Genomic DNA, 19264 nt, shown 5'->3' with positions numbered 1-19264 from the left:
GTGTGTAGAATTTTATTTTTGGGAAATTTTCGCATATAGCCACTCAAAAATACTTTAATTATGCTTCATAGCTATAGTTTGCTAATTACAATTCGTAGTTATGTATACGCTTGTATAATTCGCTATACAATTTGCATTTTTTGTATAACGTTTGTATATTTCACTATACAATTCAAGCACAACATTTGTATAATTCGCCATACAATTTGTAGTGTCTGTATATTTCGTTATACAATTTGATTCGCGCACAGTATTTGTGTAAATCGCGCGAATTATACAAAACTCAATTGTATAATCACGCAAATTATACAAAACTCAAATTATAATTGCAGCTAAATGTTTGTCGTGAACCATAATTGATTCAAATTATAGTTATGTTAGCTAATTAACTAGTATATATTTGCTTATCCGCATAATTTTTCCTTTTTTTTATCTCCTAAAAAGTGGATCGGACCCAAAATTAGTGTGTGGACGCTCGTTATTTGAGGCACATAAAAAAGTTTTTCACATTAGCTAAATGTTCTTTTTCAACTGGCCTCAAATGTAGTTGTTATTATAGCTAAAAATGGAACATATATAAATAGCACTAGAACAATTCTCAAGATATTTTATTGAGAAAGATATAAAATATTAAACAATATCGATGTATCACGTGGTATGTGTCGAAAAGATGAAAAATTATTGATTTTTTCCTCCTAGAATTACAAGTGGTTTAGGATATAGTCAGTAGTTTTGTCGCAAATGGCTTCGTCGAATCCACAACTCATACATAACCATACGAAAAACATCAAAATCTTTGGAAAAAGAGTTCCACTGAAAATGCTTTTGCACCTGCATTACATTGTTTTGAAGCTTCACATAGTGATGGTACTCTATTTCTTGAAGAATTTTCTTCAGTTTTAGAATATCAAGGGATGAAACAAGGACAGAGAAACTTTCCCAATTGAGAATGTCAGCGTATGGGAGATCATAATGGTCGGCCAATATTACTGGAACGCAACCGTAGTATAGGGCGTCTCCAATTCGGGCAGTGTTAATCTCAAAACCTTTAGCGTGAATGCAGTATTTGCTGTTCAATAATGCCTCTGAGTAGGGCGTTTTCATGCGGCCGCGGTGGACGATGATCTCTGAATCGTTTTTCCATGTTTCAACTAGGTTTTCACGTACTCTGGAATTCATTGCTCCCGCGAAAAAAGCTAACTTTTTCCTGAACTTTCATGTTTCCAAACAAATTAAAATAAAATTAAAAAGAATCACAATGACATTCTGAGAATCATTAAGATGAAAAAATAAGGTAATTCTGAGTTTAAAGAATAGACACCATTAGTATCATATATCTTTTACACCAACAAGTTATCTTATTTACAAGAATTTAAATCTCATATTTTAAGAAGACTAATCAATTACCTTTCGGTATTATTTAGAGTATCTGATGGTGTAAAAAAATACATTGATTAATGTATAAAATCTGAACTCTTTAATTTTATGACTGTGTTTCCGTAACTATGTTATTAAGAGGCTGTTTGGATGAATTTATTTAAAGTAAACTGCTTAAAATAAAGTCATTCAAATAAACTCAATTATTTATTGAAACTTATTTTAAGCACAAAATGACTTTAAGTTGGCCAGTCAAACACTCAAAAAAGCTGAAAACAACTTGTAAATAACTTATAAGCGAATCTAAACGGGCTCTAAAAAAGAAAGACTTCTAACACATTTCATATGAAGTTAACAAAGAAAAACTTCACATATAAAAAATATCCTTTAAACATATGGTTTTAAATATTACTATTATCTGAATATATCATTAAGAGTAATTAAGTTGAAAAACGTAAAATTTATTTTTAAATATAGAAGGACATGATTCTGTTTAGAAAGAAATTCACGCACCTCTTCGAAGGAGCATTTGTAGGGGATAGTCCTTTTCTAGGCCAAATTTGAGGAATGGAAGCATCTTTATGAGGAAGATAACCAGATAGGAAGTAACTTGAAGAGCAAACGACTTGAATAACATTTAACTTGACATGAATAGCTTTCTCCATTGCGGACCTTCCAACAGAATGACAAGCAACATAGAAATGATCAGCCCCTCCTGACCTATTCCAATACGGGTATTTGTCACTAATCTCAACTATATATCCTTTCACAAAATCTTGGATCCCACCAACCCCAACTCTCTTGTCATTTCTTAGACTTGCTATAGAAAATGGAAGATAAAAAAGATCAGCTTCTTTGGGGTCGCTTGTGATGAAATGACTTTTATAAAGGGCTTTCTTGAAATAACTCTCACTTGCATAGTTCCCTGATGGTTCATGGTCAACTGCCAATAACACATTTGCAAAAGGGTCATTCTTCTTGTGGGGATACACATATATCTTTAAGCTTCTATTCATTTCCTTGTATTCTTCCTCGAACAGATCCTTGTCATGAAATATCTCTTTGTTGATCTGAACCAATTTTTCTGAAAGGCAAAAACAATATGTATGTTTTATAGCATATGTATTATAATGATGAACACCTGCTAACTAAATATATATAATAGTATAGACCAATTCTACAAGTTAGAGGGCCTAAAGTTAAAATTTACAGAGACCTAAATGTTTTTTGAAACATGAAATTTATATCTCTTTTGGATGCCAATTCATCTTTATCTGTTTGACCCTCCGCATAGTGAAAGTTTTAGTACACCGAACTGCCCTTTTATTAAAATAATAAAATTCGACTCAAAAATTTATTGTCAATATAATAATATCAAAATAATATTACACTGCACTAATTTAACTGAATAGAGAATGTTTGGTTAGATTTCAGAATATTTAATAAAAATAAGAGGAAAAAGTAGAAGGGGGAATAAAAAAGATAAAGAAAATGTGGGTCCATGCCAGTTGTTATTAGGATACGAGTGAGCAAACAAAATAGTTAACCAAATAAAAAAAGGATATTACAATTTTTTAAAAATTATTTCATTTCTCAATCATTATTAACATTTCCACATTAAAATATAAAAAGTTGTTTACTTTTCCTCAAAAGTTTCTCTTCAAATTTAATAGTGCACAAGTTTTTTATTTTAAAAAAGTACTATATACAAAACACATCTTTGGAAAATCGCAGGACCCCAATTCATTATTTTAATAAATTTATAGTCGGCCCTGACTAGTATACCATTACACATCAGCATAGTTGTTTTAGGTGAAAAATTGGAGAAAATGTCATAAATAGTCTTTTAACTATAAAAGTAGTGCTAAAAATTATGATAAAAAAAATATAAATTATAATTTTATTGAACTGAGAATAAAATGAAGCATATTATTGCTATTAATGACTTGAATATTCTAAAATTTATCATAAAAAAAATTATTACCCATTAGATCTACGTTATAATAGGAATAAAATTAAAAGTTCTATTCTCACGTGTTTTGGTTTTAAATTTTATACTCCAACAACATTATTGAAGAAAATTTAGAGTCGGCCCTGACTAGTATACCATTACACATCAGCATAGTTGCTCAAGGTGAAAACTTGTCTATAATTTCCTTCTGATCGAGACATGCTATTTCTGAGTTTTGGGGTGATCATTAGGACCACTTTTCTAACCAAATGGGCATAAAGAATATATAATTTTTCCATTTTACTACTACTTCACAATGGAGTAATATTTTTAAGATTTTGTAAGAAAAAAGTATGAAATAAACTCATTAAATATTCTAAAATAGCGATAACATAAATTCTCATCTGATATTCACTTTTCCTGACTCTGAGTAAATACTCGAAATTCCTACAAATTTAACTTAAATTGACGAACGAAATCCGTTCTTGTTAATACTTTTTGAAAGCCAAATTTTACTTTTAATGAATTGAAACACCCTTTTTCTACATTCAAATTTTAAAAAAGATATTAATAAAAGTCAAATCGATGTATACAACTCATGAAAGGATATACTCCGTTCCATTTGATGTGAATACTTATAGTTTTAAGTAAATGTGGCTCTAAAACTTGTTATGTTAACACTTTATGACATTTATATGGCTATATAATCATGTTAGCACGAATAAAATAGATATTAAAAACTTTCGAAAATACAAAAACAACAGAAATTAACAATAACCAAAAAAAAAAAAAGAAGATTGGACGTAAAATGAAATAAAGGGAATCTCATATTCTTAAAAGAATAATTTTCTAAAGGGTGAACTAATATATTAATGAAGGATATGAAGGATGGAGATTATAGGGGTGCTTATCGGGCGGATCGAACGGATTATTATGTTTAACGGTTTGACTTAACGGTTATCGGTTTTTAAAAGTACTAATCCGCTAGCCAATTTATAAGATATCGATTGGTTCGGTATCGGATTAGCAATTATCGGGCGGTTATCGGATGGTGTATCGGTTAATTTTATTTTCATATACAATTTAAATTCTTAATTACTTTGAGTGATAGTAAGAAGCATCTTATCCTATTTTGAAGACCTATCTAATTTAAATTTAAATTAGTCGGATTAACAAATTTTGATCTTTTATTTTTTAAAAAAATCATGTTCAGTCAAATACAATAGCCACAAAATGTTCATGGCTTGTCCCTTTCTTTCTTTCTCCATTCCCTTATTAATATTTGCCAAGTTATCGCATTCATTGACAAATTTATGGTCAATATTTTTGTGATAGAGTGGAGCAGCAGAAATAGAAAAAGCAGTGCAAATTACTCTATTTGAAGCTGAAAGGAACTTTCGTGCCCATTGGTATTATTAGCTAAATTTTAAGCCACACAGAATGATGCAACTTGTACTCACCAACAATTTCTAATTTGCCGTCTCATTTGATTTCCCTTTAATTTGTATCTATATTTTTGTTGTCTCAAAATCATTGATTTTTTTTAATTATATAAATAAAGAGATTATGAAAATTTCATATAAAATACATTAAAATATAATAAATTCTTAACGGATTAATGATTTACCCAATAATAAAATTGAGTAATCCGTCCCTCACACTAATAAGCCGTTAATTATAAAATTTAAATTCATTTCCCACCCGCTAATCTGATAATCCAATACCATTAAGCCAATAAGCTAATTTTGCGGATAGATTATCAGTAGCGGACGATTTTGAACAGCCCTATTGGAGAATATTCTAGGTAGCCGCCCCCCGGTCATACTCACTGGTGAAGCTGAAGTAGAAAGAAAAGTTGCAAGTGGATATGAAGGATGGAGAATAGTCTAGGTAGCCGCCCCCCTGTCATACTCACTGCTGAAGCTGAAGTAGAAAGAAAAGTTGCAAGTATGAAAATGATATAATTAACTATTGATGACTTTCTTCGTCATATTTTATTTGGCTACTTTTTTTTAATCAGTAATAAAAATAATTTAATTTTAATTTTTTTTTTGATTTTTAATTAAATAATTTATAGTCATATAAATATCTAAAAATTATATTAAAGTATAATTTTTTGTAAATATCGTATCAAATCATACGATATTACATAAAATTGGATGGAGAGTAATATTAAATTAAAGGAGACGAATAACAGATAAGATGAAGTACGGCCTGCTAGCTGCTCCCCCCAACTTCAAATTTACGTCTTCATTCTTCTCTAACCAATTAAAGAAATTAAAAGATATACTTTTTTCAAATCATAGAGATTTATAGCAACTAAATAATAAACCTATGAATATATACCACTTTAACAGACGTTTCCAATTTAGATTTTACTTGAGATGGTTTATAAGTACCACTACATAAATATTTATGATATAGTTTAGAACATAATTTTTTTTAAGAAAAATTATTTATTTAATTGAATGGTGTCACATTAATTAAGATAAACAGAGTAACAATTATAGTAAGTGATAAAATATTAGTATAAAGTACAAACACATATTATTTATTTATTTGGTGTAAATATTTAAGGTATGTACTATTTATACTCGGGCCTTTCTCTATGTGCCCCTCCCACAATCCAAGGGAAAAACAATCCTTTATTCGATATATTTTAATTTGGTATGACGTTTAAGAAAAAAATAAGAATTTTTGAATCTATGATGTATAATAATTCTTAGAAATTGTGTGGCTATAAATAATCTCATTAAAAATTTAAAAGTAAATTTTAAGATTAAATTATTTATAATTATAATATGATATTCTTTCTTCTGAAAAGACTAAAAATGAAAAGGTTGTCAATTGTCACATAATATGAAACACAAGGAGCACTTGAATTTTGGCTTAAAGCTAGTAAAATTGCAGTTAGATCCATCTCATTTGAGATATTCTCAAAGTTGTGCATATATGGAAGATATATTTCGTGCTCTCTCCATATCTATAAGTCGGTATATATTTATTTTCCAGTGAAGCTGCCACATCTATCATGCATGTGAGATCCAAATACTAATGATGGGTAGAAAACTGAATGGATATGAAGAGACATAATATATAAGATTATAGAAAACGTGCTATTTGCTTGTACCTTTCATCAGTTAGAATTGGCAACTGACTCAGGTGTCAAAATTTAGAGACTAACTACAAATCTTAATTCCAATATCGTTCACTTCTTTCTACAAATCTTAATTCCAATATCGTTCACTTCCTTAGACCAGTCCAACATGAATATATATAGGCATTTTCTCCCCCAGTTTATAATAAGAAAAGAAAATAGGTACATAAGAAAGAAAAACAACAAATTGATCCCTCAGTCCAAATTTAATACATAAAACATGAGTTTAGTAATCCAAAATTTATATTGTAGAGTTCAATTATGAAACTTGTCTTGATGTATCTAAAATATTTATGAAATGATGAAAAAATTGTCCTAAGTTAACAGGCGCGCGCCTAGGCCAAGCCGACTGCTAGTATATTTAACTAAGAATATCATTAAGGCGAGATATATAATATAGATAGTGGTAAAAGTAGTACTCACCTCTTGAAGAACCAAGTTGAAGCTTTGATTTAGTTAAATGATCGTGATCATGGGCGTTAGCAATTGGAAATGGCTCTGGCAAAGGCAAACTGCTAATGTTTGCTAATAAAAGATGATCAGTAATAGTATCTTCATCTTGTTTTGGCTTATTATGATGATCAACAACAAAAAATCTTAGTTTGGGTGATGAAGAAGAAGAATCTAAATTGTGAATCCAGGTTTGATGAGGATGTAGGAGAATTAATCTTGAAGTAGAAAATATGTAGAATATTACCAAAGTTGAAGTTATCAAAGCTACAATTGTTGGTTTTATTAATGAACCTTTTGATAACCTGCGATTCAATGGAGACGACGAAGCAGCCATCCCCTCTGGTTACGTTGATGAAGAAGAGGGAGGAGTGTAGAGAACTAAGAAAAAGATGATAGATTAGAATGGAAGACGTATATATTTTAATTTGTCTTAAACCAAGACATATTCATACTTTGATTTTCTTTATTCGATTGGTTTTTCTATTCTTGTCTGTAAATTGTAATATGAGCCCACAAATTTGAGCAAATTACATTTCTCCCCTCAACACCCTTTTTTTCTTGGATTTTTGTATCTTCTAGTGGGAGTGATGCAAAATCAAATGACATGTTCACTTAATTGGAAATGTCAACTTGATCGCTTCCTACCTTAATTAATTATGATTAAAATTTGCATCTATTGTATTCTCATCAAATACAATGAATTCTATTTTTATTTTAAAATGAAGTACTAATATATATATAAGAACTGCTTGAATTTTTTAAAAGAGGATACTTATAAATTCTTAGAATATGTACAACTATATAAAAATAATAGAGTTATCTGCCGAGATGCCAAATATGAGTTTAAATTTAAAAAATAGAAAATAAATAGTAGATAAGTTCAACTTTGGATGACAGAATTATTTCCAATGATTCTTTTTTTCCATCTTCAATATTTAATAGAACAAAATTTTATTTCTACTAGTGATGTAACCAAAGACTGGTACTACACAAGATGCTTGTATAAATTTAAAGGATTATTTGATTGTTCACATCAAATATACATATATATCCTAAAAGTCCAACTTACTATTCTAAAGCAAGTGGTGATGAAAAAAGATTAAAGAAATTAGGGATTCATTTGTTTGTACTTAATGTGTAAATTTTAGTTATTCAAATTTCAATTATTAATTATATATCTTTTAGACACTAGTCTTAATTATTACATTTGTTTATTTTTTTATTTTACAATCATCACTTAATATAGGTCTTCATGAGATTAGTAACAAATTCCTAATATTATTTAGATATTATATATCTTTTTGAGGATTTGAGAGGACAAAGTTCATTTAACTTAAATTTGTCAATTGGGCCGGTTCATTTGGTGGCTGGCCTGCTAAGGGACTAATACCGATAAGAACGGACTAGTAGCCGGTCCACTCTTAATGGAATGAGTCAGTCCGGTTATTTTTTGGAGAAAAATCAGTAAGATCGATCCGGTAAGGGACAACCAGTAAGCCCGGTCCGATAAGGGACTGATACGCAGCCCACCTATTGACCGGCCCGATAAGGGAAAAAGAAAAATTAATAACATTATTTGAGGCTATTTTTCTTTAGTTTGACATTATACAAATCTATAATTATCGTGTGAATTGAGGATATAGAACTCTAGAATCAAGTAAAAAATTTATGGGATATCCTATTTTGATCGCGTCATTTAAGTAATATCCCCTTCTGATTCATCCACTTTGCCAAGAAGTTAAACATGACAGTTCAATTTGGGCAACATGTCATCAATTAACCATCTTGCTAACCAACTATATGCTGCTTGTGTCAAATGGAGTCCATCCCAACTGAAGTGAGTACTAGGGTCATCACACACTGGGATTCCTGGAGCACCACATTTTTTACTTCTGTCATAATTATAATCTCCTCCTATTCCACAACATGCTTTCTGCAAAGAATTTTTGTCAAATCCTGAAAATATAGAAAAAAGTTCGTAAATCCATATATCTTTCTACGTTTTTCTATTTATTTGCATATAAATAGAAAAAAGCAAAACAATGCTTTGAGCACATACCAAGAGTGATGGCATTTTGTAGAAGCCATATATAGGCATTGTAGTAGTCACCATGAATGAGTGTAATGTTTGTATATTCTTTCTTCATCTCATCAATGGCTTGTTGCAAATGATCATTATAGAAGATCGCCAAATTATTTAAGTCCTTCAAGCAATGATATTCATCGTAAGCAGTGGAGTCGTTGGTCATGAATTGCGTTAGGAAAGCTGGACCACAACCTTTTGGAAAGCTACCTGGAACTACAATACGAGTAGCTCCAAAACCAATGACTCTCTAAAAAGGAAGTAGTAATTGATCATTAGGAAACAAATTTCAGCCAAATAAGAGTAACAAATAACAATCATGAAAGAGGAGATAAAAAGCAAATTAAACTCACTTTAACACCATGAATGATGGTCTGAACAATATCCGGAATCATTCTTCGCAACTCTTCCATAGTTTTACCTTGTGATAAACCAAAATTGATTTCATTTCCTCCTATATGTCCAACTAGGAAAAGAGACTTCTTCAATTGTACCGGGCAATCTACCAAGCAAGAACTAGAAATATATCAATTCAACTCGCCATCAATCAGTTTATAAAGTATACACATACCTTAATTGGAAGTATTTTTTCAAAAATTTAGTAATTACCAGGGAAGCAGGTAGTTTTGAAATGAGAAGACATCCAATCAAGTTGAACACTTAATGAACTATTTGTGAAGGACATAACAATCTTCTTCTCAGCCAGGAATTGGGCTGATAAAGCAGTAGCCCCTGCTACCGCAAAATTTGCACCATGTGTAAAGTTTGCACTTTTATCCTTGTAAGGATTTAGGAGAGGAAGACCAGATTCCAGGGCTGTATGAAAAACACAAAATCAAACATATAATTAAAGGTGATAAAATTAGTTCATGGAATCATATCCTACCCAATATGCTAAGTTTGGGCTTATTATTGACTCGTTAATTTATTACTCTTTCTATTCCAATTTATGTGACACGATTTTTTTTTTAGACAATTCTAAAAATAATTGGCAAATTTCTATATGTAGTAACAATCTAACTTTTAAATGCATATTTTCTTTTCATGAGATGATTTATAGCCACATAAATATTATGGCTTGTGTTAAACCGCAAGTTTCAAAAGTGTTTTTTTCTTTCTAAAATTTTTTATCGAGTCAAACAACATCACATAAATTAAGATGGATGAACCATTTCAGCTCATCAAAGTTTGGGTTAATATCTAGCCCAAATTGATCCATAAGAACTCTTGTTAAAATATTTTGAAAAAGACATTTATTTTATTTAATATATTATACATAGTTATAATTAAAAAAAATATAAGATACTAAAAAAATTATAAAAGAATAAATAATACAACAACAATTTTATAAGATATTAAGAAATTAGAAAAGAACAAATAAACTAATTAAAACATAGTAAAAGTTGAGCGGATTGCATATTTCAGCCCCAAATAATTTTTGAGTGATTCATTGACCCATCCATTTAATAACTCAACTCATTTTGATTTGTCCAAATTTAGATCAATCCGTTCATTTATCACTTATATATACAATTATATATCACTACAAACTAAATAGGAAAAATAACATAACTACACATCCTTATTTATCATATTTTCTATTATTTCTTATCATTCTAAAATATTTTTAAAATCCCTCTTTTTCCTCCAAAACCCCAAAGATCCGGATACATCACTTCTTATTCTTTCTTTCGATTTTCATTCCTCCAATCTCTCCTATTTTTACTCCCTCAATCAATAGTTACTTTATTCATTACAATTTTAAATTTCAAATTTATTTTCTCTCCAGTCAATTGTCACTTTCTGAATAGGTAGTTTTTCGTCTTCTCTATCTGAAATTCATACATCTGTGTTTTTTTGTTTTTTTTTATTTTGCATGTTTAAAGTCTTGATACATATGGATGATGCTCCTTCTTTTAGCGTTGAGAGTACCCAGTTAAACTTACCTAATATTGATCGTGTTTATGATTGATCTGATGATGAAGATTGGGTTAAAAACATATCAAACAATTGCACGATTCATTATCAATGACGAATCAGAAAGTTGATAAGGCGAAGCCGAACAAGGGTGTATCTTGGTCCTTTAAAGTGACAGTGGAAAAGATCCCCCACCCCCCAAAAAAAGAGATAGAAAAGTTGAGATTTTTTTTTTTGCCTTCAGCAGATTAGATTGTTTTTTTTTATTATTTTTGTTGTTCATTTTTTTATGATACATATAGATTCGAATTTTTAATGTGTCTAGTTGTTTTTGTTTCTTAAATTAATGTGTAATGCCTTCATTTCAACATTATAATACATTAAATTTGAATTGTGTTTTCGAGATGGGTAGCTTTATCATGATGCATTACTATTTATGTATCTTGTTTAAATTGATAAGTATTATATCTCTACTAGGTAAATTAAATAAATAATTATTGCATATAAGATGTTAGATTTGAGATAGATACATTATTGTATGGTAGTCGATATGTATCAGATACATTTATGATAAATTTGAATTTCCGTATCATGTCCAAAAAAATAGTGCATGATACATTACTATCTATATGCATTATTTTGTTTGAAATATTGTATTTTATAAAAGATACATTATAAATGTAATTGTTGTCAATAACATTTTTTTGTGTGTGATACATAACGCAGTTGTGAGTTGATATGTATATGATACATGTAATAAAGTTTGAAACTGTGAATTTTAATATATATATATATATATATATATATATATATATATATATATATATATATATATATTATGTATCATGTACATATCAATTAATTTGATACATAGTGCTTTAGCTATAGAACATTAGGATTTATGCATCGAGTGTATTTTTTGGGTGATGTGCACGAACACCTAACCTTCTAATTTGAATAAATATGAACAAAAATTAAAGACTGCAGATACATAACAACAACTGATATATGGTAGATTATATATTTTTTAATAATTATGTATCAGGTAAATAATTAAAGGCATGAATATATAAGTTTAAATATGAAAATAGACATGAACTCATATGTATCAGAAAAAGATTAACAACAAAAATCACAAAACAAATATCAATCAGTTGCTCAATAATATTAAAAAAAGAAAAGGTATATTTTCATATTATCAAAAATTTGTAGATGAAAAGCTATAAAAAAAATTAAAAATTGATAATTGATGACTAAAAAGAAAAAAATGGATGAAGAAGAAAATGAACAAGAAAATTTGTTACGATTTGGGATAAATTAAGGAGAACACCATTTGAAATTTGAATTGTTTGCATTTGGAAGAGATTGATATCAATTTGTTTTGTATGCTTTGTGAAATTAACATTTAATTTTATCTTTAATTTTTTTTTCAAACATAACAACCAACCCGTCTAATATATAAGAATTAATGTATTCGGATGGTTTCTATGTATTCGGAAAGCACAAATTTGAAAGGATTTTTGTAAATTAAAAAATGATAGAAATAAGATGTAATTTGCTCCTTACACTATGAAATTTATATAAATTATACAACTAAATAAGAATTAGGACAAATGAATTCTATAGCTAAACATCAAAACCCATTACTATTTAGCAGAGTATTATCCAAAAAATAAAAATGTTAGCTACTAGCAATTTATCAATAAAGTTAAAGCTAATTTCTAACAAAAGGGTTTAAGTAGTTGGTGATTCAACTTTGCATACCTATGAAATCAATCATGAGCAAGCCATTAGAACAACGGCCAGTTGGTTTATGGAAAAAGTCGATTCCATAAGGTGATCTTGCACAGGAAGAATGAGATCCACAAAGTGTTTCTCTAATACAGTTACCGGTATCGGAAATTGAATCACCCAATTGATAAATTTTATCAAATCTGCATTTCATCAATCCTCGTTTTCGATGTATTTGTACTTGTTGAGCATCGATTTTCTGTGAAAGCACCGTGAAAACAACTAGGAGAAGTAGCATTACTCTTATTGCCAACGCCATCGCCTCCGACTATGGCAACCGAAACTTACACGCAGTGGCGGCTTTTTAGTGAGATAATTTTAGTGTCATTTGGTAGTCTAGTTAACCAATTCTGACCCAAGTCCCAACTATATTAGTTTATTATTAACTCGAATAAGAGTGGTTGTGGAATGATAAGTCCATAATTAGAGGTTTTGGATTCAAATTTCCTTAATATGGAGTTATCTTTGTTAGGGAGCGTTTTATCCTCAATGTGGGACTTTCCAACGCAAATCTGAATTTAGTCAAGTTATAATATGGGTATCGAACACCGGATGAAAAATCAAAAAAATAAAGTTTATTATTAATCATTTAGCCTTATTTTAATCAGCTTCTTTTTAATTAGGGGCGGAGCAACATAGAATCAAAGATTTATTCGGATTTTCAAATTACGTTATTTATATATAGTTAAAATTATATATTTATAGTAGATGTGTGTTTGTATTTATATTTCATATTTTAAATTTCATTAGTGAAAATCTGGTTCCATCTTCCTCAAATTCTCCAATCATCTCTAATATTAAGGGGAAAAGAGATCAGAAAAAAGAAATCAGAAAGAAAGTAATCCGGCTAACGTGGAATGTTTTGTAAATCTGGTTCCATCTTCCTCAAATTCTCCAATCATCTCTAATTACAGTTGAATTTTGTCTTCTCTCTTTAACTAATGGAAAAAATGTCAGTTATTCTATTGATGATATTTTCTTGTATAAAAGTCTCTCTCTCTATATATATATGTATTATTACACGGTATAGATAAACTATTTATATATAATTATGCAAAACAAATACATTAGCAGTACCAAAAATAAATTTTAGTGGCAATTAATTAACGACACTAGCTTAATTGATGCTAAATATAATTTTTTAGAGCCAATTACATTTTACAACTCTTAATGACACTAACACCTACAACGACATTGAATCTAATGACAATTATTAATGCCAGTAAATACTTTAGTGCTCTTTGTTAATGTGCATATTTATTGTCATTAAAAATTATTTTTGTTGTATTGATTGTTCATATATAGTTGCACACATGAGATATATCATTTATGTATAAAAATGTAAATACGTGACCATACATTATGTTTTCTGCAATAGCTCGCGGAAGAAAGTGCACAAATTACATTGAAAGAAAGATGGCTTCTTGAAATTCATTGTAAATACATGTTGGCTAGAGTGAAGGTAATTAAATAATTATAGGATATGCGAGATGTAAAATATTTGTTTGGGTTGTATGTTTATGTATGAAGACAACTATTTATAATTAGCTAATTCAAACGGACATTTACTACTGAAATATTTAATCCAGAATAAGGATTGAAAATACCCCTATACTTTCAATAACATGTCATTTTAAACTAGAAATTTCACCTATATATGTCCTATCGTGCATCAAGAACATATCATTAATCAATCCATCTATGTTCACCACTAGCTTAGTTGGTTGTCCCATAAAAAGAAAAGTTCATTCAACCACTTTTAAAGACAAAATTTAGTACATTGAACAAATGGAGATAATATATAGAGAATGGCCCCAGAAAAGGCCATCAACAGCAACAGCAACAACAAACTCAAAGTAGTCCCAAAAGCTGGGTTTGGAGATGAAGAGTGTACGCAGATCATACCTCCTACCTTTAGGAGGTAGAGGCTGTTTACCTTCGGCTCGAGTAACAAACATCGGAGCAGCTAAAAAAATACAGAATTAAAGATGACATAGAAAATAATAGGAAAACATTACACAGCATTCAAAAGAGGAGTGATCACCATAACCAACTAATGTGATAACAGTAAATAACGAGGAGTACACAAATCGTAAGACAGGCAACTACAAGAGAGAGGCTACTACTACTAGTATAAACAGGGAAACATGTACAATGCACCAACCTACCACCAAGCCTATCCCTATAGGAAACGAGACAACGTTCAACTAATCCACATAGTTTATACAACCACAACCAAGCCATACTGAGTCATCGAGGCTTGGACAAAAGCTGGCTATTCAGTCATTACTTCCAAGTCTCACTCATTTACTTACCTTACATGGAGATTTTGCAGAAACATCGTACATAGGTTTTGAAGCTATACACCACCATACATTTGGATCAACCAATTTTCATTTTAAATAGTCAACGTGCTTCATTGTTCCTCTCTCTTTGCAACCTTTCCAGAATATTTGCCTGCAAAACATTATTTTTATATGAAAATAGTTACAAAATCTTCTAGGGAGTGTTCAAAATGACATCCTTAGTGATGTTGTATAGTTTTCAAACTATGACAAATCTGCAGGGGATGCTTTCTAAATATGAACCTTTCTTGAACTCTTTTTTCAAATTTAAGATCCTTTCGGATGGAATTGATCTAGAAAAGAGAACAACAATTACTACTATATATGAATCGTCACTGAGGATGTCATTCTATTAAGAAAAAGAGATTAACAACTACTACTACTAGGCCTTAATCCAAACTCAAAATTGTGGTCCGATGTATGAATTGTCACTGAGTATGTCGCTCTATTTAGAAAAAAAACAGAATAATAAGAACTACTACTACTATGTCTAAATCCAAACTCAAATTGTGGTCTGATATATGAATCCTCACTGAGGATGTCGCTCTAAGAAAAAGAGAATAGCAACTACTACTACTATGTCTTAATCCAAACTCAAATTGTAGTTTGATATATGAATTCTCACTGAGGATGACGCTCTATTAAGAAAAACAGAATATGATATCAAAATAAAGTTTAATGGTTTGGAATTTAACTTGACTAGATTCTAAAACACGCAGATTATAAAATTTTAACTATCAGCCCCCCGATCAGTGACTTTGATATTAATTTTCAGTATAACCGGCCTTTACAGTTTTCAAGCTGCATTCTTGAGTGAATACATACAGCAAACTGGACTTTAGTCTTTGATTTAAAGCCAATGAACATGAAGCACTATTCTACTAACAAGGAGAAGTAACTAAAAAGGTATTTCATAAAAAAAAGCTTTAAAAAGAGAGATTCATTTAATATATAACAATTAATATATTGATTGAAACAAGTGACATGAAATACGAACACTTTACTAAATATACAACCGAGAAAAGATTCAATCCAAGACGTAACCCTTATATACACAACGCAGAATAATACACACATATAACAATGAAAAAGATCATCAAAAAAATAAGCCGCTGGCTAATTAGATGCGAAAACTTGCCTTGAAACTGCTGCAATTGAGCTTCTCGATTAGTAACTTGAAATTTCCATATTGGTGTCTCTCCATTAGAAACGACCTCAAACATTATGTGATCTCCCTTCTTTAAGCAATTATCAGCAAAGAATTTGGTCCATCCACATCCAATATAGGTTCGAGTTTTAGATGAACTTAGCTTTAAATTCCACGACCTTTGTCTTTCATCTCTTATAATCAAATCACACTTCTTATTGGTGAGACCATTTGCATATGCGAATTGTTGTGGAAGGTACTGACATGGTGGATAACCATTTTACGAAGGAAAAATCAACAAAAGGAATTTTATTTACATACATTGACAATGTAAAGGTTTTTATAATATGAGTCTAGTTTAACGAGCTAACAAATTCATTATAATTTTTACCATGTGAGTAACTAATAATTGCTTATCATAAAGATTTACTCGTAACTATCTAATAAGTGACTTGATTGTGTAACACATTCACTTGAAAAGTTCGCAAGAAATAAAGAGTTAAGAAACTTACCAAGTAACTTCTCGAATAGCGATATTTACTAATAGTGTATTCAAAATGAGAATGACCAAAAGACTTGTGATGAGTAGCAGCTTTTACATGGGAAGAAGCCTTTTTTGACAACTTGATCCTGGGCCTTGGTCTTTCTGTTGCATCCTCAAGAAATTAAATATGACAATTGTACTCACAAAAATTAGCAACATTTAAATAAATAATAACCAACACAATTTTTGGCTAATTTGGAATTACTTTTCTTACCAAACAAACATCATCTGGTTTATGTAGTTTCCACTACAGGTTGCGTAAAAATAATGTCTATAAATTAATACCTTTTTGATACTCCCTCCATTTTAATTTATGTGTCTTATTTTCCTTTTTAGTCTATTTCAAAAAGAATGCTTCTGTCCATTTTTGGCAATATTTTAATTTGAACTTTACACCTGACATAATGTTTAAAGCCACAAAATTAAAGGATATTTTGGTACATTTTACCCATTTTTAATTTACGACCACAAGATTCAGAAGTCTCTTTTTTTACTTTCTTGAATTTCATGTCAAGTCCAAATCAGACAAACAAATTGAAACGGAGCAGGTAATTTTTAATATAAACAAGTTGAGGCTTATGCTAAGATTTAAGGGAATTAACTTGCCATAATCATCAAGTATAAATCAATGGACTCTAAAGATGTTACCTTTACAATAACAATAACAATATACCCAATGAAATCGCACAATGTGGGGTCTTGACTGTGTAGGTAGAGACTGTTTCTGAAAGTCTTTCAGCTCGAGTGAAGCAAATCAAAGAAGTAATGGGGGAAGAAAACGCCATTGAAGAAAAACATTGATAACGAATAGGAAAGTAGTGCTGAGTATATATGCAAGTAATCAAAACATCAACAATACAACAAGGTGCGATTACCTAAACATAGTAAACAACATATGATAACAAAGATGTTACCTCTGCCGCCTCCTCTTCCTTCCTGCATATTCTCTGTCACAATGGGTTGAATCAATTATTGAAACATCAAATTCCATATTTCCTTCATGTTTGAACATCAATATATCTCCCAATTGCAAATCATATTGTTGTACAAATTCAGCCCAACCCGCTTCGAATCGACGGTCATTCACCTTCATAGGCCACTTGTTGCCATCTCTTCTTAGTATTGCATGTTCAATTTGATCATGTCCCTTCAGATACTTCAAGAAACCTATAGGAATTTTCTGCAAAATACAACATAAACTTGCCCTAATTAAATAAATACTAATAGTAATTAGTACTATACTTCCCCCCAAAGAATAACTATAGTAACTTAGTGAAACTCATGAATCCGCTACTGCATGCAACATAAAGTAAACAAAGGAAATTAGATGAAAAAGAAAATAGAAAGGATTACTCACAAAACCATTCTTGAAACCTGGCTGAATGGGTTTGAAAAAATGAGGCTTTTTTGGGAGGATTTTCATGGCAGCCAAAAGTGCTCTGTGTTTTGCGATAATTTGTTCATGTGAAGCTTGAACAATGCATGACAGTTTTTTTAGTAGGGAAAAAGCATAACTCTTAAACAATGATTGGTATAATGATTCGATCATTTTATCTCTATTAATTGATATAATTTTAAATATATTTATTCGCTATATTTTTTAAAGATATTAATTCAATATTAATAAATTAAAGGTATAATATAAAGAAAAGAATTGACAAATAAAAAAGAAAATTAAATTAAGAAATATTCAACAAGTAAATAAAGAAGGAGAGAGTATTCTAAAAAAAAATACATGAGTTTGAACAAAAGTCGAATCACAAGAATTTATTATATGTAATTTTACTCTCCGCAAAATATTATTTTCCCCGCTTAAACATTGATCTCCTACTTATATCTAGAAGTTAATTTAGGATTTTAACGATATTAGTGCACCATTAAAAAAAAACTCATTATCATATATATAATATCTAATTTTATATTTTAAAAAGTATGAATTTACATGCATGTAATTTGATGTGACAATAACTCCATCAATTACTAACTTGAACAATGGGATGCACACATTGGGAAAAAGCAAACAGTTCAAATCCCAATAAAGCTAAATAGCAATAGGTGATTTCTTTCAAGCATGCTTGGAAAGATCCTTCTCGAAGTTTAAGGTAGGTTTGATAATAAATTTTAAATATCTTTTTTTTAAAAAAAAATTAGATTTTGATGAAGTTTGAATTAAAATTTCAATGTCATAATTCTATGAAAACATAGAGAAAGAAAAAGAAACTACTACGTACACATAAATTTATCGTTTTCATAATGACCTAGCTAGATGATACATAATTCAAAAATCATACATGATATTTTAATAAAAACTATTATTAACACAATTATTAGTTATTATCATTTGTCAAATTACAATTAACTATAATAATTCATTTATATAAAAAATAAAAATAATAGTAACTAAGTATTTTTTAATATAATCTTTGCACATTTTATGAACAATTTTTTCAATCATGAATTTTATATTAGCATCGTGTTTGATAAGGGAAAATAGTAGAT

The 19264-nt window shown here is 29.7% G+C and overlaps 2 protein-coding genes and 1 pseudogene across 3 annotated transcripts; all 3 read right to left on the bottom strand.

The window, feature by feature from the left end:
- Positions 1–594: 594 nt before the first annotated feature.
- Positions 595–7385, bottom strand: LOC129888902 (probable glycosyltransferase At5g03795). The gene is made up of 3 exons (XM_055963964.1): positions 6909–7385; positions 1891–2461; positions 595–1207 (listed from the first exon to the last, which is right to left on the bottom strand). The coding sequence occupies exons 1-3, from the start codon at positions 7270–7272 to the stop codon at positions 724–726; spliced, it is 1419 nt and encodes a 472-aa protein (XP_055819939.1). The 5' UTR covers positions 7273–7385; the 3' UTR covers positions 595–723.
- A 1135-nt stretch (positions 7386–8520) lies between these two features.
- LOC129890368 (acetylajmalan esterase-like) lies at positions 8521–13120 on the bottom strand. 2 transcript variants are annotated; one of them, XM_055965929.1, is made up of 5 exons: positions 12703–13120; positions 9631–9837; positions 9375–9523; positions 8998–9271; positions 8521–8894 (listed from the first exon to the last, which is right to left on the bottom strand). In XM_055965929.1, the coding sequence occupies exons 1-5, from the start codon at positions 12986–12988 to the stop codon at positions 8677–8679; spliced, it is 1134 nt and encodes a 377-aa protein (XP_055821904.1). In that variant the 5' UTR covers positions 12989–13120; the 3' UTR covers positions 8521–8676. The 2 variants fall into 2 exon arrangements, with proteins under 2 accessions (XP_055821904.1, XP_055821905.1); XM_055965930.1 differs by having other exon boundaries at positions 8754–8871.
- Positions 13121–14501: 1381 nt separating this feature from the next.
- Positions 14502–18188, bottom strand: LOC129890272 (B3 domain-containing protein REM7-like; annotated as a pseudogene).
- Between the last annotated feature and the right edge of the window lie 1076 nt (positions 18189–19264).

The sequence above is a fragment of the Solanum dulcamara genome, chromosome 5, assembly GCF_947179165.1.
Source record: "Solanum dulcamara chromosome 5, daSolDulc1.2, whole genome shotgun sequence".
Classification (NCBI taxonomy): Eukaryota; Viridiplantae; Streptophyta; class Magnoliopsida; order Solanales; family Solanaceae; genus Solanum; species Solanum dulcamara.
This window is presented reverse-complemented; position numbering and strand designations above follow the sequence as displayed.